Source organism: Chelonoidis abingdonii, chromosome 17, assembly GCF_003597395.2.
Source record: "Chelonoidis abingdonii isolate Lonesome George chromosome 17, CheloAbing_2.0, whole genome shotgun sequence".
Classification (NCBI taxonomy): Eukaryota; Metazoa; Chordata; order Testudines; family Testudinidae; genus Chelonoidis; species Chelonoidis abingdonii.
Window position 1 is genome coordinate 22,282,880 of NC_133785.1, and position 22,023 is coordinate 22,304,902.

Below are 22,023 nucleotides of genomic sequence, written 5' to 3' on the forward strand. Positions count from 1 at the left end.
TCAAAGGTATATTAAACTTCATGGAGGAAGGAAATCTATCTAGTCTAATAGATTTATTTATTTATTTATTTATTTATTTTGTGTGTGTGCTTGACAAAGTGCATGTTCTTAAAATGAATGCAGGAATGTTTCCTGTGGTGTTTACAGATTGAGATATAAATTGGATTAAAATAATTATCTAAATAGACTAGTGAGGAGTGCTGCCAAGTGTTTGACAGTCAGCAGGCTAGTCAGTGAGAAAAGAATGAGCACCATTATAGTGTTTGTGATCCATGCTTTGCAAATATAACAACCTATTTACGTAGAGCTTTAAAGGTCACATGAAGCCCAAAATACAGGTTTGTTTTTACATGCTTTAGTCCAGTAGAAATGTTTCACTGATTCTGTTTATTCCAATGGAAGCAATTTATAAAACATTGTACCAAACACAGCCACACTGTACTAGCGCATAAGGACCTGGTGGTGAAAAAGTCTAGAAACAAACGTGAAATGGACTTTTCGTTGTTTGCTTTTCCTGCAGCTTGTTCAACAAACAAAGTTTCAAAAATTAGATTGTTTTAAATGGATGAGTTACCACTGTCTTCCTCCTTTTGTACAAATGCTGGACATGAAGGGAGTAGCAAAAGGATGGTTTTGTTTCCCAGCTCTGAGCCCAAATTCCTGAGTCACATAACCTCATCCTCAGCGTCTCCATCTCAAAAAAAGGAGGAAAAAAACAAATTGCCTAGTCCAAGGGAAGTGCTCTTTACTTAACGTTATGTAGCACTTTTAATCTCCAGAATGTGTTACAAGTAGACGCTATTAGTTATTAATGACTGATAGGCCAGTTTGGGACTGCTGTGTTAACAGTGGCAACTCAGAGCAATTCACTCTTGCAAACATTTTGTCTGTCCTTTTGTTTGAGTTTTCGTATTATTCATGGTTATTTGTTCCTTTATGTCCCACCATTTCCTTGTGTTCAGATGAGAGACTTCAATACAAATAGGGGGCTAGTAAGTTAATACGTTCTAGGCACAGAGCACTGGACAGATTACACTGAGAGCAATGAGAAAGAAAAAGCCCTCTGGCATAAAGAAACCAGTCAAGTCTAGGGGACAGAGCAGGAGTTACATTTTACCTAGTAACCAGGTTCCTGAAATACACAGCCCCAGGGACTTCTAAGGAAAAACATTGGATTTCCAAAGAAAAGAGAATTGTTAAAAGCTGCATTGTTTGAGTGTCATTCCCCTGTTTCTTCACTGTGACTGAGGAAATGTATTGAATGCTGCGCAGGAAAAGAACTGCGTCTGGAAAGCTGAGGCTTATAATTGCCCTGCTCATTGATAAATATTTCCTAGAGGGTGTAATGGGTTTTATAAAATAAACTTCCCTCCAGGAGTTTGGGCCAAGTGCTGTCATCAGAAGCAGCAAAAAATAGTAGCTCTAATTAAATTAAATGTGTTTTCCATTGTTTTCTTTGTCAAACTTGTTTTATGCCATGCTGGAATAAACAGTGCGGTGACCTTCCTTTCAGCAGTGCTGTATTAATACTGCTCTTATCAGAGTTAGGTGATTTGTTCTGTATGGCCATGACTGTATCATGCCCTTTGTCTTGTGTGGCGCCTGTTTTACAGCATACGCTGTGGGGAAGGAGCACGACTGTTAGAAAGAGAGCAAACTTTTGCATTATCTACATCTCTAGCACTTTTTGCTCCGTACAACCTAGCTCATAGCTGCTGCTTTGTATGTGAAAATGGGATTGCTCTTCTATAATTACACAACTGAGTCCAGTGGGTAAGATGGAAATTCATGCTTTCGGATATTGCCATCCATGTGCAGGCTTGCATTAATGCTTTACTTTGAATGCTATAAAAATGAGCTGTCCCTTTAATATTTTTTTCATGCCTTGGATGATGTCATGTTTTTATTTCTCACCCCCAAGCCTGATGCAGGGATAATGCCTTTCCTCTTGAAGGGGAGGAGTTACTGAATAATTACATGATTCATGGTTTCAGGTAGTGACTAGTGAGCTACCTTCAGACAGTTGGTTAGTTTTGCTGGACTCGTATCAGAACAAGAGCTTGGCTTTTAGTAGAGCGTTTGTAGGCATGTTAACTCTTCTTTGTGGAAGCCATGCACTGGGAAAATTTATTGCAGCTCAGAAAAGCCAAGGTAGGCTAGATGAGAGACAGCACATTCTTGTACTTGCAGGGTGGGGGGCAGGGAGTGCAAAATCTAAAGGGATTTTCGACTCTAAGGGTTCAGTATTTTCCACTTTATTAGGAAGCTAAATTTAACACTCTTCTTAATTCGCCTTTTGCACTTTGTTGCCAAAGTAGATCGTCAGTGTATGTCTGCTTTGTGAATTAACTTTTATTGCTTCCTCCTGAGGATAACTTCTGTGTCGGCTTCTGTATATTGCCATCTCTGCAAATCCATGGGGTGTGAACATTTATGGTTTAAATCAATATGCTTGTTCAAAGATGTTAAAGGAAACCTGCCTGTAGGGGTTGAAAGTCGTGTAGTCTCTCCTCGAAAAATCATCTTGTTTATGTGTACAGACATACTGTATACACTTGGTAGGCAATTTTAAGAATACCAAGTAGAATTTTGAAAAGTTACTAAGAGATTTAAGAGCTAGTCTCATTTTCAAAAGTGATTTAGGCACTTAGGAGCAAAACAGTATCCTAAATGCATGTCACTTTTGCAAATGGGTCTAGACTTATAAATCTCTGACACTTCCACAAATGTTAGCCTACATTAAAACCAGCTTCCATCTCCTTGAAGAGTTGTAACAGTGCATCAGTTAGTTGTTGGTTTCTTTGGATTGACAACTCTTTGTAGTTAAATTCCTTTTTGTCCAAGGTGAAAAGTCTTGGACAGACTAGTGGTTGGTGCTCTACACTTAGAGATGTGTTGTGATATCCCATTACAAAGTGCATACAAAGAGTAAGAATGTTGAAAGGCACCAGATAATGGAAACCAAGACTGAGGCAAGAAAAACACTGAGAACATGGGTTGTTAATATTGGAGATTCTGTACTGAAAATAAAGTTTATCCTTTTTATTTTTCTTCAACATTAAGACATTTTTTCACAGGGGAATATGTTGGAGTTTCTGTTTCTGGTTACTAAGCAAATTGCCATTAATGTGTGTATATAAATGTTGTTGGTACTGAGAAGGAATACTTTAGAAATTACCCATTCACTTGTATTGCCATTGGTATGTTGGATAGTTACTAATAGTGCTTTCTGCACATGGCAAACAGTCTGCCCCTGCTTGTTTTTCAACTCGCTTCATTTCACTGTATGCTCAGCGTTGATCCAAACCAGTCTTAGTCTTGGCAGAATAAAAAATATATAGTAATAAAATCTGAATTCAGAAAGAAAAGTGTGATACTTCAACTCAAGGGCACTGGTCCATTCCTGTTCCGAATGGAAACAAAGCTTGGCACTTCTTCTGACCCATAATTGTTTAAAATTTATTTACTGCAAGGCATTAAGAGTTTTAAAGATTCCAAGTAGATTATATATTTGAAACGCTGGCATTTCAGGCCATGATCTGTTTCCCCTGCAGGAGAAGGAGGCTGTACACTCACTTTAGGACTTGATTTGAGCGCTTTATTGTTACGATAATAGCATGTTTCACAGGGCTGAGAACATGAAATATACGTGTGCATATTTTCAATGGCCTACCTTCGTAGTTCTTATTTCTTGTCCTCTGAATTGCAGTGTTGTCACTTGCATTTATTGCAGCAATAAAAGTTGTTGTCAGGAATTGCCTCAGTTCAGTATAATGTATTTGAAATACGTGGTTTTTTGGTCTTCCATAGTTATCCTTTCTTTACATTTCTCCCCCGGTATTGATTCACTACATCCTATAGCTCAGTCCCTACTTCTACCTCCTCCTCCTCCCTCCCCAAAACCCTCCTTAAGCAGTTGGCATTTTGAAGATGCCATCATTTTTAGCACAACTGACTGAGGTGGCTTTTGAGCATCATCCCTTTAGATGACCATGAACTAAACAGGACTCAAAAATGCTCTTCTCCCCACATTGTAGGATGGAAATTAAAGAGAAATGGAAAAATGAGGTGTGGGCAACAATATGGAAATAACTAATTTTTAAAAATCAAAGTTAGAGTAACTTTTTGTGTACTGTAGAGTTCTCTGTGCAGTATCAATTACTCTAAATAAAGTTTTTAGTTTTGAAGATCTTGGAATGCAGTTTATGATCATTGACTGTTACTGCCCAGCAAAATGGATGGTTTTTGAATTAGGAAAGCCAGTGTTTAACCTTCATATTCTTTCCCCCTTTGTCTAGATCGAGCGGTCGGAAGTAAGCAGCCTAGCACAAACCCCTAATGCAGTGGCCTCAAGCACTGATGGCAGCATCAATGCAGACTCTGTTGATGGGACCCCAGATCCACAGCGGACAAAAGTGGCCATCACTCACTTGCAGCAGAAGATACTGAAGTTGACAGAGCAGATCAAAATTGAGCAAACAGCCCGGGATGACAATGTGGCAGAATACCTGAAACTAGCCAACAATGCTGACAAGCAGCAGAGTGCCCGCATCAAGCAAGTGTTTGAGAAGAAGAACCAGAAATCTGCCCAAACCATTTTGCAGCTGCAGAAGAAGCTAGAGCACTACCATCGGAAGCTTCGTGAGGTCGAACAAAATGGAATCCCTCGGCAGCCAAAGGATGTCTTCAGGGATATGCACCAGGGCTTGAAGGATGTGGGAGCAAAGGTCACTGGCTTTAGTGAAGGAGTTGTAGACAGTGTTAAAGGTGGGCTTTCCAGCTTCTCCCAAGCCACACATTCGGCAGCAGGGGCTGTGGTCTCCAAACCCCGGGAGATTGCCTCCCTAATAAGGAACAAATTTGGGAGTGCGGACAATATTGCTAATCTAAAGGACTCTTTGGAAGAGGGTCAGGAAGATGGGAAGACTCTAGGTGTTATTCATAACTTTCAGTCAAGCCCAAAATATGGTAGTGAGGAGGACTGTTCAAGTGCCACATCTGGTTCAGTGGGAGCTAATAGCACCACAGGGGGTCCAGTGGGAGCTTCTAGCTCCAAAACAAACACTCTGGATATGCAGAGCTCAGGGTTTGATGCAATACTACATGAGATTCAAGAGATCCGTGAGACACAGGCAAGACTGGAAGAATCCTTTGAGAACCTTAAGGCTCACTATCAGAGGGATTATTCGTTAATAATGCAGACTCTGCAAGAGGAGCGGTACAGGTAAGCATTTTATTAATTAGTCCCCATATTAAATACTGAGGAGTTACAGAGCAGTAAAAATTTAAAGCTCTCAGTGGACTATAAACAGCTTAGGGCAGGCAATGTATTGTGCCTTTCCCAGGACAGTCCTAACTGAGTATACTTGTGTAGTGAAAATTCCATCATTATGTTCTCAGTATAGAAATCAGGGTTAGAAATTGAGACAGTGGGAATGTTTTTGTGTGGTGCAGATCTGCATTTATCTTTTTAGAATATTTTGGGTGGAAATATTCATCTCCAAGAAGCCACCCTGCAATACTTGTTAGCTTCACCAAGGAAAACATTCTCTGTGATCTTCTGTACCAGTCCAAATGTTCCGATAATAATTCTTCCCAGCCAACAGACAGAGACAGACTAAGAAGTCTTTTATGACATAGCCCCTTATAACAGGACCCCAACTCTGCCCTTGTCCTCTTCTCTTCAGAAACTGCACGGACTCCACTGGGTGTGCTCTCAGTGAAACTTTATTTCAAATCCCCTTTACCAAGATCACCACAATCACCCATGCTACCACCTGTTTACAATATTGGCTAGTCTGTAGCCCTCTCAGCAGAACCTGAGGGAAACAGAAGTCTCCCCATTCTGAGGCCTCTGTATGACTCGACTCAGCTAGCCCTGTTCCTCCCTCTTTCCTCCTGTACTTCCTTCTTGTATATCTTTTATCAGCCCTGGTCTGAGGGGGCCAGTTAAGTTCTGCCCCACCCAGCCCACCAGCCTGATCAGTTAGTTGCTGCCAGTCAGCTTCTCCTGGGGCAGTACTTATCATCTAAATGATCAGAGAGCAGACTCACTCCCTGCAGTGTGTGTCACCTCTATATGTGGGTCTGGCCATCTCTTGAGCTTCATTTAGTTGCAAGACCTATATCCATCAGGCAGACTGCTAAAAGTCAGAAAGCAGCCCCAGAGGTGTAGGGACCCTTTCACCATACATCTGTATATAAAGCTGCTACTATAGTCTGTGTGAGGAATCAGTGGCCTATACGACCTACATGGTCCAAGCTTCCTCTCTGATATCATCGCCGAACTGAACAAGGAAGCCAGGGCCTTCTCCAGCATGTGCATATGCTGCTAGGCCCAAACATAGCAAGCATTGCAATATCCGTCCAGAGGCACTGGAACTAGAAGTGCTGGGGGTGCTGCACTATAAAAATTGTTCCATCGCCTCTGTATCCTTCCATACAAGCAGAGGATTTTGAGTTTTGAATCTGTCTCCTTTGTTCTTATGTTATGAGACAGGGAGAACAGAAACTCTCCATCTACAATATTTATACCATTTGTTATTTTATATACTTGGTCCCTTGTCATCTCCCTTCTCAGATAAACATCTCTCATCAGGGAGTTTTTCCATGCCTCTAATTGTTCTGTGCCACACTCTGAATCGGTCTAACTCTGCAGTATACTTTTTGAAATAGGGTGACCAGATCCACACATGAAATTATAGGCAAAACCTCATGGTTGATTTATATAACATTTTCTCTGTTCTCCATCCCACTCTTGCGCATCCTGGTGTCTTGTTTGCCTTTTGACTGCAACTGCCCATTGAGCGGAAATCTCCACGGAGCTGTGTACACTGATGCGTACGTCCTTTTCATGAGTTGATGCAGTTAATTTAGAAGTAGTGTGAGTAGTTCAGAATTTTCCCTCTAGTGTGCCTTACTTTGCCATTTATCAACATTGAACTTCATCTGCCATCGTGTTGCCCATTCACCACTGAAGTTCCTCATGGTCTTCTCGGACTTGACTGTCATAATAACTCCTATAAATTCTGCCCTCTCTCTGCTCCACTCCTCTTTCCTGATCAAGAAGCGAATAGCAAGGAAGAGTCTCCCCTTACAGAGCCCCTCCAAGATAAGCAGTTAACTGAAGAGGGTTTGGGGGCAAATGTACTTCAGGAGTAGTGCTCCATACCTCAGTTGTAGCTATCGAACCTCTGCTGTCCCCTGAAAAAACTGTACCTGCTCCCAGGTAAGGTAGAAGAAACCCTGCCTTCTCCAACCATTGAGACGGGGACCTGCACCTGGCTAGGAAAATGGGAGCAGTGAAGCCGAAGCCCAATGCCAACCCTTCCTCCCATATGTCCAGCAGCTCTCTCAGAAGGCATGCTATTGCCAATGTATCCAAAGACCAGGGTTCTGTGCCCCCCTGCTCCACGGTGGCAAAGGAGGGTTAAATAGAATGTATTGTCAACCATTTCACACAACAGTTGCATTCGCACTGCAGAGATTGTGTGGAAGCAGAGGGTATCTCAGTAGTTTACATATCCCATGTTCCCCACTTTGCAGGGGGCAGAAGGGAGGTGGAGCCATTCCAACAGCAGTGTCTCCTACCCCTCCAGTGCCTTAAGCTCTACAGAGTTTCAGCCAAGGAGGAGAAGGTGAAGAAAGCCAGAGGGGAAGTAGTGGGTACCATGGCTGCACTCCAAAGGCCTCAGTGGAGCAACCAGGAGGGGTGGCAGCTATTGCAGCAGCACCTCCCTCAGCCAGTGCCACTGGTACAAAGAAAAGGGTGCCGAAAGGAACCCACTCCTCTCCATCAGTTACAGGCTCCACCTACCAAAGCCAAGGAGCCTCCCCATCAGAACACTTTGGATCTTACCCCTGACACTCTAGGACTCCTCCCCAGCAGCATCTTGCTATGGCTTTGTAGGCAGGTCCCCTGCCAGCTTCTCCAGGCACCAGAGCCCAGATCTGATGGAATTTTTGGGTTCTGCTTTCTAGGGTCTCTGAGAAAAACAAGAAATGAGAGGGGACCCAACTCTTCACCCCAAAAGGGAGGACAGCAGCCAGAGATTAGTGTAGATTTGCACCATGTCTTCAGCATCACCTTCTAGCTCTGTTAGAGATGCTGGTGTCCTGGAAGCCATGTGAAAGGGTTTAGGCTACTGTAATCTTGAAGTGGCAGTGAGTTTTCTGCATGTTTTGCAAACCTGGATGGCCAAAGCCAGGCCAGTGTCATTTTTCAAATTCTCTTTTCTTGTGATCAGGCTTTTGAGTGATACCAGAGCCCAGCACAGAAGCTCGTTTCCAGTGCTCATTATTAGGTCCCTACCAAATTCTCGGTCCATTTTAGTCAATTTCACAGTCATAGGATTTTAAAAGTCTTAAATGTCATGATTTCAGCTATTGAAATCTGAAGTTTCAGATGATGTAATTTTAGGGGTCTTGACCCATAAAGGAGCTGTGGGGGGCGGGGGGGAGGTTGCGAAACTGATTCCCTTACTTCTGCGCTGCTGCTGGTGGCAGCACTGGCTTAAGAGCTCGCCACCTGGAGAGTGGCGGCTGCTGGCAGGATGCCCATCTCTGAAGTCAGCACCACTGCCAGCAGCCACACAAAAGTAAGGATGGCATGGTATGGTATTGCCACCCTTACTTTTGCACTGCTACCTGCAGGGCTTGGCCCTCAGTTGGCAGCTATCACTCTCCAGCCGCCTAGCTCTGACGGCAGCAGCACAGAGGTAAGGGTGGCATGGTATGGTATCGTATTGCTACTCTTACTTCTGTGCTCCTGCTGGTGAGGCGCTTTTGGGTCAGGACCCTCAATTTGAGAAATGCTGGTCTCCCCTGCGAAATCTCTATAGTATAGAGTAAAAACGCACACAAGACGAGATTTCATGGTCCGTGATGCATTTTTCATGGCCAGAATTTGGTAGGGCCCTACTTTTTATCCTACAGTACCTTAGCAAAGTGACGTGAAGTCTGATCTGCCAATCCATAATAAAGAAAGGTTCCTCTTGTTTGTTTCAATTTAGTGTTTTGTTGGACACATGAAGCACTAGCCATCCATATTTAGGTAACAATGCAGCATATAAACTACAGCACAAGCAAAATGGCAGCTTGAACTAATACAGTATAGGCAGTTGGGCTTTAATATTTTGGCTGCTGAGCTAGGTAGTCCTTCCCTGGAGGCATTTAGCAAAGTTTACTTGTAATTGGGGATTTGGGGGGAGACTAATGTTCAGTAAGCACAAGAGATTATCCAAAGCCCCACACGTCTTAAGAAACCAGCTTCCGGCAGTGTCCGTATTCTGCGTCTTTTAAATACTCATTCAGATGAATGCAGGGGACAATAGGGTAGTGGGGAGACTCAGAGATGAAAAGTTAATAATTGCACAGGGAAGTGTCTGATCTGCAAAGATCTGAAAGACTAAATCATGGCAAACCAGACTAGTTCATTGTAGTAATTCTGACTACTGAATTTAGTATTGAAACCTACCACTTAATTGACCTTCTAAAGCATCCAGAAGATAGAAGTTAACACTTCTGTGAGAGGAGAAAACTGAAGCAGAGAGGCTAAATGCTTTGCCCAAGGCTGTAGAGGAAGCCGCTGTCCTAGCTCAGATTAGAACTCTGGAATGCCTGACTCCTAGTCCTGTGTTTAGACAGTTAGTCTACTCTTTTTCCTTAAAATAAATCCTCCAGGGAAGATGGAGACACAGATTGTGGTTTTAATTTATCAGGCTGGGGATTTGTATTGCTCATACCTGGCCTTAAAAGCTATGAATAGCTAACAGGTGTGTGCTATTTCTGGGGAACCTTTCAGATACTAGCACAAAGCGCAGATGTTCTAAAATACTTTTTAATTTAAAAAAAGAGAGAGAGGGAGAACCTCTTGCTGAGGTTTGTCCTGGCAATTGGAAGAATACAAGTGCCATAATCTTTTTCCAGGTTCGTCCTGGCAATTGGAAGAATACAAGTGCCATAATCTTTTTCCATCAAACTTCTGTATCCAGCCCAGTCGTCTTAAATTTCTCCTCACCCCAACTCTTTTTTTTGCAGGTGGATGGCCTTTGTTTTATGTTGCCTTAGTTTCTATTTACCAGCCAATACTTACCCTGCAGGTTTTCCATGACCTGCCTGATTCCCTCCCCTTTTCAGCTTTTGACTATCAGTATAGTCAAGGGTGGGGTGGTATTAGGGCAGTCTCTCCAGTTCTTCCTGTGTCTGTCTTTTTATTTCCCCTGCACTGCAGGTTGCTCTAGCTGTCCCAGTGTACACATTGCCAAGGCTATGTGAAAGACTGTGCTACTTGCCCATTGGCCAGCTGATATGGCCTCAGGCAGTTTAACCACTCCTCTTAGAATTGAATCATGGAGAAAGGAAGATCCTGGTCTGGTTCTCTGCAGTCATTCTTTTTCAGCTGTAACAAACTCCAAAATAGCCTGTTGCTTATCTCATCCTTTGAAAGGTGACAGTTGTTTACTGAAAGAAGCAGGGACTTTCCGTTCTGTAGAGAACCTGAAATAAAGCTCCTACTGAGTTTTTTCATGGTTCCTGTCCCATTAGGGGAACCTGTTTGCACACAGCAAAATCATGAGCTCATATAGTTGGGATGTGTCCAGCTCACTGGGGGCAGTGGGGTGAGTGTTTAAGCCAGCGTCACTGGAAAGTACAGTTAGCAGGATCCTGAGAGCTAAGAGAAACCCATCAAGCAAAATGCTACATTATTATGCTTTAATTTTTGTATCTGATTTTTTTTGTAGTTAGAACTGGTTGGATCTCATACTAATTATATTTGTTTGTTTAAAAGACTCCTGGGATAACTTTTGACTTCTAGACTACTGGGCTAGATTTTCAGTTTTATGGTTGGTGAGTAAAAAGAAATGACAGCTCTTAGAATCTGCTCAGGGGCTAGGAATGTTAAATAGCCCATTGAGGATTAGCACAGATGAGGCAGCCAGATGAGTCTAATAATGAAAATGATCACGTGAATGTTACCACCCTCACGTGTGTGTATGTATATCTGTGTGTATATCTGTGTGTATATTATACATATATATATACACACACACACACATATATTAACCTCTCTTTATAGATGACTTTACAAGGGACAAAATAGGACATTTACTTTGTAATACCACCTAATCTAAACTTCTCTATCTTTTCTCAAATAAATTTTGGCTCCCAGTCCTTCATTTTTGTCATAAGACCAACTTTTCATGTTTTCCAATGTGATAGACCAAAAAAACCCCAGCTCTTAAACTCATAGATGTTACAAACAAAATAGGAAATGAAAATCAAATAAACAGAGTAAGGCTACTCCCAGTAAGTATATCAAAAATCTATGTATTGGATAATTGTTGAGTTGAAGTAAGGGAACAAATCAATCTGCAAAAGCTGTGGCTGGCTCCTCACTGTAAGTGGGGAAAGCACTGTTAAGTTAGCAAGCAGGAGTCGCATGAAGTTAATTTTGGTTTCAGAATAAGCCAGTAGCCCTGCATTCCAGGGTCCAGGAAGCACGGTGTCAGCTTCTTTGCTAATCATGTTAGCCCAAATCCTGAGGTTTACAGATTTGCAGGGTTTTCTTATGTTTCCGGTAGATTGATGTGTACTGAAGTTATCCAAATCCAGTTGTTTGTAATAAAACAGGATTTAAGATTCTTGGCAACAACTGTTCTACGGTGTGTGTCTTATAAAGACACAATCACTGTATTTTTCGTAAAAGTTCGAGTCCCTTGTTGTTTAACCAACCTTTTCGAAAAGCTTGAAATTTAAAGTATTAACATGCAGAATACTTTTCCTCCTAATTTATGCTACACTTAGGGGATTGTGTTGATTTTGTTTTGGTGTAGAAGGGGGTGTTAATTTTGATCCTGAGTGCTTGGCTGGTGGCAGACTATTTTTTAGTTAAGTATTTTTGGGAAAGGGAAGTGGGGTGGGAGCATGCAGCTATATTATAATAACTGGCCAAATTTTTCACCAGTCCATCTCTACATTGCAACTCACGGTGTTTGATTCCCCAGTGCTGACAAGGTGCTCTTGTTTTTGTTTTGTTTTTTTCCAATGATGTATCTTGACAACAAAGATGCCTGGGAGCTTTTTTCAGAATGAGCAGCATCAGTCAGTGATGTGCTCTTGCATCCCAACTGGTTGACCATATATGATTGTCATTGTTTGAGACTCTCCCGTGCCAAAGCTGTCTGTGTTTCAACTACAAACTATCTTAAAAAATCAGGTCTTTAAGTAAAGCCCCACTATTTGAGGTAACATGAGTTTTTTGTTCTTTTCATTGCAAAAAATTAATGCTAAAGGTAGCTCAGGTCCATAGAGTCAGAAGCCTGTGAGTCAGCCACTATTTGTTAGTGAACCATCAAATATTAACTCTAAAAGGCGAGCAGAAGATTTCTATTGCATTGAGAGTGTTCTCACAATAGCTACCACTCATGCAGTTGAACCAGTGGTAGTAATGGAGGGAAATTTTAGAGAGGGGGAAGAGGCCAGCCTAAATAGTGCCTATGACTTAGGATTTCTGGGTCCTTGTTCTCTCTGTTTTTCAATTTACTCTTCAGAAAATATGTGAATATTTTAACTAAATTCACGGGGGGTATTGAAACCTAATTGCTCGTAAAGCACTTTGAAATCATCAAATGAAAGGGCTATATATAAATGCAAAATACTTCACATTTGAAAGGTTACAATTGCATTGTGGGGTTAGTGCTGCACAATTACTGCATGTTTTGCTAATAGAAGAGACTTTTTCCACCTTTGGAATGACTCACATTTTAAACCTTGGCCCCCCCAAATGGGAATCACTTGCAATCCGCTTGCCACTGGAAATCTAAAAAATGAGCCTACAGGCTAGTGATTTACATGCTCTTCTCATAAATAATAGAGCATGGTAATTTTGCCAATCAGACAGAATCACTCTCAGAAGCTAATGGGAGAAAAATCCATCCATGTGACCTTACATGTAGTGATGTAATGCCAAACAAGACCATCACATTCTCTGACTTAAACATCAGTCTTATTAATTACTCACATTGCTTCACTAAGTATCGCCTTGGAGGGGGGCCTGTGTTAGTGTTATATGGAGGGTGATTGGTGATTTAAACACAAGACTCAGAATAGGGAATCTGTCCTTAACTTCCTTTGTAACGTCATTTAGCCTCTCTGTGCCTGTTTCTCCCTCTTTAAAATAGGGTTGTTTGCCTACCTCATGGGCAAGATTTACCTATCTCACAGTGAGGAGGCATAGTTTATTGTCCAAAATCACTCTGAGATCTGCAGAGTGAAGGGGCAAGGAAAACGTAAATAATTTAATATCAGCCATGCTGGTTTTCAAGGAAGATCTCCATGATTCATCTCTTGATTCTTGTTGGTGTAATTTTACCATTGTGTTCTCACTAAAATAACTCCCCTACATTTCTCACTTCTAGATGTGAACGACTAGAAGAGCAGCTAAATGACCTGACAGAGCTCCACCAGAATGAGATCCTTAATCTAAAGCAGGAGTTGGCCAGCATGGAAGAGAAAATAGCTTATCAGTCCTATGAGCGAGCTCGAGACATCCAGGTTGGTGAGAGGTTGGGCTTAGCAAGTTCCTGCTCCCACTTCAGAGTGCGCAAGCACACAGTAGCAATGGCTATTTCCCTAGTTTTCCAAAATGTTCTTGGTTCCATATGTGTGTGTTTTAATGGCAGTATAACAAAGGCTAATGGGAGAGTTGTGCACCTTGAGTTTTCAAGAGCACCTTAATCTACCTTTAGCTCTCGTAATTCTCTCTCTAACAGCCTTGATGCAGGGGAAGCCATTGTGTATTTTCCAACTATATATGCATGACTGTTCATGTATCCATGTTCAGAAGAACCTGCCACCTGTCCCATCATGGGATTTTTAGGTTAAGACCCAGTGGGAACACGCTTCCATCTTTGGTGGTGTCCATAATACAAGTATTTGCACATGTTGGAAACCAGTGGGCAGAGACATGAGCAAGAAGTTTTTATAGTAGTATTCCCAGTAGACTGCTCCAGGGTGTATCACTAATTTTAGAGCAATCAGCACAGATATTGAAGGGAAAACAGTAGCTGGCTTTATGCATCCATTGTGTTCAGTCAGGAAAAAAATCCATTCTGTTTTTCATGCCCAAATAAGGAGGTGTTTGCAAGAGAAGTTTCCTTTAGTATGTGAAGTATCTAGAGTCCAGTAGCCTGTGGAAACAGGAGTTTTACAGAGTTGGAGGAGCATCTGCAGACTAAAGTCAAGTGATCTGGGAAAGTACCTGGGCTTTAGCTAAGGCTTATGAAGACCTATTTATAAATAAGCTCTAAGCTATTTTAAATTCACACTGTTGGTTTAAACAGGCTCCTCAGATTTGGGGAGAGGACTTGGAATATTTTTAGCATGTGAGGAGAATTTTAGGTCAAAGCCTGCCCTTTGCACAGATGAGTCTTACAAGCTGGTTCCACCAGACAGAGACAGTGATTTTCTTTGGGCTACATTTGTTGACCCAACTGCAGGATTGGTTGAATCAGATTTGCCTGTTGCTTTCAAACTATGTAACCTCTGGGAAGCCCTCGATAAATTGACTTCCACAGCAATATCAGAGTTTTACGCAATAGCAGAGAAATGTAACAAATAACAATGACTTTCTAGAGTAAAGCTAAAATAAATAAATGTCTGGAGACAGTGGTACCATGGCCTTTACCCTATCAAATATCAGGATTTCACTTTTAAATGTGCTGCAGGGACCCAGCTGTACATCTCTCTCTCAGATTTACCCAGGCAGGAGACAAAAGTAGGACAGGAAGCTTACAGTGAGGTGGGATTCATCAGTAGCCTTTTCCTTAACCTCAGTTTCATGACTCAGCATTTCTGATGTAAATTTTCCATGTTGATGAGACACTTTGAAAACATGACTTAATCCTCAACTCTACTGAGAGAGAGGTAAATATTAGTCCTATTAGAACAGAGACTATAATTCAGGAAATCCTGGATCTCAGTCTTGTGATCCATCCACCAGACAATGCTGCATTCTTCAGCACACCAGTTTTAGGTAGGATGGTGACATGACACAGTTGGGGGAGAGTGTTCATTTGGCTAAATGGGAGATCAATGAACAACTTCTCGTAATAGGGTATTGAAATCGCATTTTAAAAATAATGAAGTGGTAGATCGAACCTGTTTCTCCCTGGACTCTGGCCTAATGGTTGCTCTGTATTCTGCAGCACAGTGTAGGATACCTGAGTTCAGATTTATCATAGTGGAAATAAGATTGCTCAAAAGTGGCTCCCCAAGCCAATTAGGGATCATCTCTGAGTGCTGCTCAGTTCAAATGAGAGGTTCCTTAGGATCGTGAGAATGATGGTCAACCAGGGAAAAGGAGATAGAAAAGGAGCCACTCAGCCCACTGCCAATCTGGGGTCCCAGCCGCCAGCCCTGCACAGCCCGCTGCCAGTCTGGGGTTCTGGCTGAAGGCCTCGCTCAGCCTGCTGTCGGCCTAGGTGAACAGAACCCCAGACCAGCAGCGGGCTGAGCAGACCGGCGGCGTAAGATCAACATTTTAATTGAAGCTTCTTAAACATTTTGAAAACCTTGTTTATTTTACAATACAACAATAATTTAGTTATATAATATATAGACTTATAGAGAGATGCTTCTAAAAAAACATTAAAATGTATTACCAGCACACACAACCTTAAATTAGAGTGAATAAATGAAGACTCGGCACACCACTTCTGAAAGGTTGCTGACCCCTGAGCTAGATTAACAGCCCTGGACATTGAAGACCTCTCGCTCCAGAACAGGCAAAGTAAAGGCAGAAGTAATGCAAGAGTCCCTTACGTGAAGGGATTACCTCTAGGAACAAGAAAGGATAATTCAGTTTCCATGGCCCATTCAGTCCTACATATCTCTGAGATTGCCAAGCAAGATAACACAATGAATGCCACACGCTCATTTTGCATGGATGCTGTCAGTTGGTAACTACTGACCCAAATGGCATTAGAACAGAAAAATAAGATTGAAAAGCTCCCATCTCTGATCCCTCCAAGCAGAATCTGGTTTTGATTCTAAAATGTCTGATAGCACTGAAGAGATGAAAAATACTTTTGGCCTCTGTTACAGCCCTGGCTGAATTTCCCCTGGTGAGCAGTCACCAGGCTGGGGTATTAGACCCAACCCACACAGGCACTCTGGTTCATAGTTTAGTTCATTGGGAACTAGGTGGCGGTTACAGGAAAAACCAGATGGGCTTTGCAAAGGAGCTTCTTAAACACCCACACGCTTCACTGTTAGGAGGTACACATGATTTACAGATCTGTGGAAGAGTAACAAACACCTGAACACAAGACCCTCCATCCAGTGTCCTTGCCATTCCTGAATATCATTTGGATTTTGATCAGTGTCCTGCAGGGGGGTCCAGATCCCTCCCAGCCAACCTTCCTCGTTCTGGCAGAGAGTCTCTTTTTGAAACCAGTTTCTAACACCTCGTGCTCCTTCTGGTGAGTTGTTCCATTCTCGCACCCTCTGTGGGATTGCTTACAGAGGTTCATTAACAGAGCCTCCATCATCCTAATATGGGAAGGTTATTCAATCGTTGATGGTCTTCTCATTTAGGGTTAGACAGCTACGTGTCAGGCTCCTCCAACACAAGAGGGATGATGCAGTCTAATAAAACTTCCAGTATACAGTGAAACACAAGTTAACATTCAAAAGGGAGGCTGAAATAAAACATGATGGGTTTTTTCCACAAATCAGTTTGGGGAAACAGATATAACCCCCAGCCTGTCACACACCTGAAAACTACAGTAAATCAAGAATTTAAAGTCAATGGAGCAGTCAGTAGAGACACACTTGTAAATGAGATCAGAATTAGGTATTTTCCTGCAAACTGCAGTTCCTACTTAATAAGGGACTCATATAAATCACGAGAAATGGCACAGGGTTCCTCTGCTCCTGCTGCAGGATATGAAATCAACTTGAGTGACTCATATCCTGCAGCAGGTGAGCAGGACCCAAAGAATGTAGCCACATTACAGTAGGCAGCAATTAGTCTTTAAGTACCACTGTGATTCACCATGCAAACCCTGAAAACATAACCGTTCCATTCTTCCCAACAGGAGGCTCTAGAGGCCTGTCAGACCAGGATCTCCAAGATGGAACTTCAGCAGCAACAGCAACAAGTGGTGCAGCTAGAGGGCCTGGAAAATGCCACTGCCAGAAACCTGCTGGGTAAATTCATCAACATCCTTCTGGCCGTCATGGCTGTTCTCCTAGTCTTCGTCTCTACCGTGGCCAACTGTGTTGTCCCCCTCATGAAAACTCGCAACAGGACGTTCAGCACTTTATTTGTGGTGGTTTTCATTGCCTTTATGTGGAAGCACTGGGACGCCATCACTGGCTACTTGGAACGATTCTTGTCGCCCCCCAGATGATGGCACAAGGAATCAGCTGCATCGTCCCACTGACCCACTCACCCTGGCACTCACGGGCAAGTGAGCGCAGCAAAGATTAGTCAGCAACTCTTCCTCCGAAATTTTAAAGTGTCCGAGTGAATTTGTTTACATTTAGAATAACATTTTTCTCTGCGAGATGCATTGCAATAGTATTTTTTAGATTTTATTCAAGAACTCTTTTTGGCAAGAATCCTGGATAATTTTTATGTAGCATGGTTCTCTTTGTATGCAAATCTTAAGATTCTTTAAGTGTACAAAAGAATAAAATAAAAATTTGGAGCACACCAATGGGCAATTTAAATTATGGCTTGAACTACAGTACTAAACCTGTTAGGAAGAGAATGTGGTTAGCTTAAAAATAGCAGAGATTAAGCTAGTGTGCACGCCCTTGTACGATGGTACCACAGTGAATCTGTAACGCTAATGTTTACTGTGAAGCCTGCTCACATTCCATGTCCGAATGTATGGATTCAGGGTGGCTTGTTTTTCCCTTAATGAGAGGAAAAACAATGCACGGCTCTCCCCCAACTCAGCTTCTGGGTCGGCCATTTGTGCTGACCTGACATACAGTAATTTTCTAGAAGGTCTGTTAAGTCTTGCTAAGCATACAAAGTGGAAGAGTCATGCTGTACACACAGTAACTGCACAGTCGTACTACAGTATTTTGAAGTAGTCCTTTAAATACTTATCTTTAAGCAAAAGCCCTTGGTCGCACTTTTAAGGTTTTTTTTATATATCTATATTCACAGATTTAAAAAAAATCCGAACAGCATACTTGAAGAGTGTAATACTCAAACTCTCAGTGCTTCCTTATTGTTTCTATAATAGGATTTTTTATTATAATTATTATTATTATTATTATTGGGGGTTTTTTTGGAAGGGGATGGGAGGGTCATTATTTTCCTCTTTAATAAAGAAGTGATGTTTTTTAAATGAAGAATTGCGTGAATAATTAAGTGTGAGCAGTCGTGTCCTGAAACAGTTTTGAGGAGGGCGGGAAGTAGTTTCTATTGACACCAGTCTGAGGAAGGCAGGTCTATTCCCATGCCATTTAACTGTCCTTCTGGGCTTGCAGATGCAGCATCATGAATAACTTCCTCCTTCTCCACACATTTTTGTCATGCAGTTTTTTTCCTGTCCTTTTTGTGGGTGTGAGGGAGGCATGGGGTGTTAGATTTCTCATTCCTAAATCTGTCCACCTGGCCTCAGAATGTTTTCCTTAGAACAAAGAATTTCTCCTCATCCCTTTTTTGGAGAAAGAGATTCTTAAAGAGAGAATAACTATTAAAGGGGTAGTTCGTTCAAACGACTGATCCTCTCATAAATATCCCCGATAATTTATTTTTAAATGCACCTCTGATAACTGAAACCAAAGTTGTCATCCCATCAGACTGTGGTAAGATCATTGTCTTTATGTTTAGAACTTCTTTGTATGCTGTGTATCCATGTAGCCTGTCACATAGAGCCCCCTTTCCTGCAGCTGGGAAGGCAGGGACGTAATACAGTTCCATTGTCAAAGCACTAGAGGAAATGTCAGTTACAAGTATGACTTAAGTCACAGCAACATCTTTTCCCAGTAATCTGTTGTTACTGGCAAGTTTTCATATTGAAGGAATTTAAAAAAAAAAAAAAAAATTTGGCTCAGTATCTGTTTCCACTGGAAAAAAAAGTAAAGTTTTTAGTTCCATTGAAAGTCTTTGTAGCACAAATAAGACTCGTGGATTCTCTTTCACATGATTTGCAGTATTTAATCAGACTTGTTCTCGTTCTCCCTTGGCCTAAATGCTATGTAGGAACCAAATTATGGCCAAGTGACTTAAAATGATATGTAATAGCAAGTATAGGAATTCATGCTATTGTGTCTACCCCAAGCCCCAGGAAATTCTCCAGATCTAGGTTAGCACCTCCCTCTCTGCTGAGAAGGTCTTCATATTCTGATCACTGCCAGCCAGGAGAGGAAAGTTCTCTGCCCCAACCATCCTTGTTCCTCCTTCAGAGATTCAGCATGTCACCTTCATAGCCACACTTCTGTCCTTAAACTCAGGTACCCTGTGACAATTCCAGCACACCTCACTTTGTCACTGTGCACTAATCCACTACTGTCTTTAAGAACAAGTTGCCAGTTGCAACTGACTCAAGCCAAAAATAGTAATTTCTATTTCCACAAAAGTTGCAGATAGAGAGCATGTATGTATAAACAATTCCCTTAACAGATGACAGTTGCTAGCCATGGCAAAACTCAGTAGGGTTTAATGCCCTTGTGTAATTAAATTAGATCTATAATTTTCATCCACCCGTATAAAAATTCTCTGTTCCTGTTAGGTTTCCTCAGAAGGGAGGGAGATCAGAGTAATAAACCCTTGACACATGATCTGAGAGCTTTGTTGCTTCAATATTTCTGAAGCCCAATCTTTGCACCTCTTTATAGTTTATGTCACACTGTAAAAGTTTACAGTTGGTTTAGTGCATGAACAAACTTGGGAATGAATTAAAAGCCAACCGATTTTTACACTAATTCTTCCCACATCATGGTAATGTCTGAAGGAAGTATTTGCCTGTTTTCTGCTAGGTACCCTACTTTCAGTTACAGTCTCTGGATGTTGTTGTGTTTAATCTTCTTTAGTAAAGAAGTAATGGACTTAATAGAAACGTTCACCCCAAAACTGTTTTGGGAAGGCCATTTACTTGGTCCTGGACAATGTCTGTCTGTCTGTGTCTCTCCAACAGTTTTCCATTCCAAAAAGTTGTCTGCAGTTAATGCCATATATGATGCTGCATCCATTTTTATTTTTTAATATTCTAACAGGACTAGTGTGGGGTTTTTTGCCTTTCATTAGCAGAACGTTTGGTTTATTTCCTCCCCCTTCAATCTGAAGTTCTGTGATGACTTCTAATAGTTTAACAGTGATTATCTTGTTGGAAATGTGATTCTAGCTTTAAAGCTCCTTTTCCTTGTATGTGGGTTGTGTTCATTCTCTTTAAGGTGAAGTATTCCTGGATGACTTGTGGAAGACAGTATCTGCCATGGGTGTGTGTGCATGTGAACCTTTTATTATGCTTCCCTATGTATGTAAAGTTGTGTGACCATCTCTTTGACTTGCAAAACATTTCATGTTGGGAGTTGAAACAATTCTGAAATTGCTTAGATATGTTTAGCATATCACGGGGGCATATAAGGAAGGAGAGAATATAATGAACTGCATTAGTTCAAAAAGAAGTGACTGTTGAATGATATTCCATGGGTCAAATGAAGTTCACCTGCTCCCCCATCTCCTGTCTCATTGTGTTTTAAAAAAAAAAAAAAATGCCATTTTTAGACAGGTTTACAAAATTCTCCTTCCCTTGAGCTTCATTAATTTAATTATGCTGAGCATGTTCACAGCAATTACTTTATTGGTTTATTCCAATCTAGTGAGTACTTAAGATCTGATCAGATTAAATGGTGAGTTCTGTACATTGTTGCACTGGGCCAGAAGAGACACTGTCTTTCAACTTTGAAAAATATGCATTTTTAAAATATTAAACAGAAAGCAGCATTATAACAGACGAAGCCAAGCTATGAAGGGATCTGTGTTGAGATTGGATGGCTTTGCCAGTTTTAAGTGATTCTGAATGTGGCTAGAGTTAAAAACCCTACGTGTGTCTGTGTTGTGTATGCCAGGTGTTATCGTAATAGGCAATTGACTTAGCTGTAAGTATGTTTTTTAAGTGTAAAAAAAAAATAAAAACAAAGACTCACTTGCACGGTCTGAAAAGTACAGAAATGACACTTGTGAACGTAACACTGTAGTTTATAGGTCTTAAGCTGCTAATTGTTGAGAGAGATTTACATATGTCTTGTCTGATCGTCACAGATTCATCTGTGACACCTACTGTATATAAAAAAATTTAAATAAAGACCTCAGCTCTTAACTGTGTGTGGTTTTGGTTGTTTTCAAAGATAGTGTGGGTGACTGAAGACAGGGAAATGGTGAGAGGGCCTATTGTAATGCACTGAGACATTTCATAACCACGTAGAATTCAAGTCAAGTTCTCTAGAAGTCCCCTAACGACACCAGCCTGAGACATACTGGACTGTCACACAGGAAGAACCACCAATGTGTGTGGAGTCTTGGCCATTTCCCTCTGTCTAGCCATCTAAGGTATTTATCTGGCCCCCGTTAGGATGCCCACAATCTTTACTGTATTTATCCCCACAACACCCTTGTGAAGTAGGGAGGAACTATTATCCCCATTTTACAGCTGGGGAACTGAAGCAGAGAGGGTATGTCCATACTGCAGCTCAGAGTGAGCCCTCTAGCCTGGATGGACAGACTTGCTCTAGTGGGGATCATGCTAAAAATAGTTGTATCAGTGATGTAGCTTGGGCTCTAAAGCCCATCCGACTCCGTAGGCTTGAGAGTCTGAGCTGCAACACCTGCACCGCTATTTAGTGTGCTAGCATGAGTCTGACTACCGGGGCTGGGCAGCTCTCTCCCAGCTGCAGTGTACACATACCCAGAGAGGCTAAATTATTTGCCTAAAGTGTTACAGCCTGTGGCAGAGCAAGGAATTGAACCTGGTCTCATAAGTCCCAAGCTAGCACTAA

At 41.7% G+C, this 22,023-nt stretch overlaps 1 protein-coding gene across 10 annotated transcripts in view; it reads left to right on the forward strand.

Annotated features, from left to right (window-relative positions):
- The window catches only part of TMCC1 (transmembrane and coiled-coil domain family 1), a 215,995-nt gene extending 194,648 nt beyond the window's left edge, over window positions 1–21,347 (forward strand). For all 10 annotated transcript variants that reach the window (XM_075073369.1, XM_075073370.1, XM_075073376.1 and 7 more), the window contains 3 exons: window positions 4,299–5,224; window positions 13,419–13,554; window positions 17,100–21,347. In XM_075073369.1, coding sequence (XP_074929470.1) covers window positions 4,299–5,224; window positions 13,419–13,554; window positions 17,100–17,414 — 1,377 coding nt within the window. In that variant the 3' untranslated portion in view covers window positions 17,415–21,347. The remainder of the gene's footprint in view (window positions 1–4,298; window positions 5,225–13,418; window positions 13,555–17,099) is intronic.
- The last annotated feature ends 676 nt before the right edge of the window (window positions 21,348–22,023 follow it).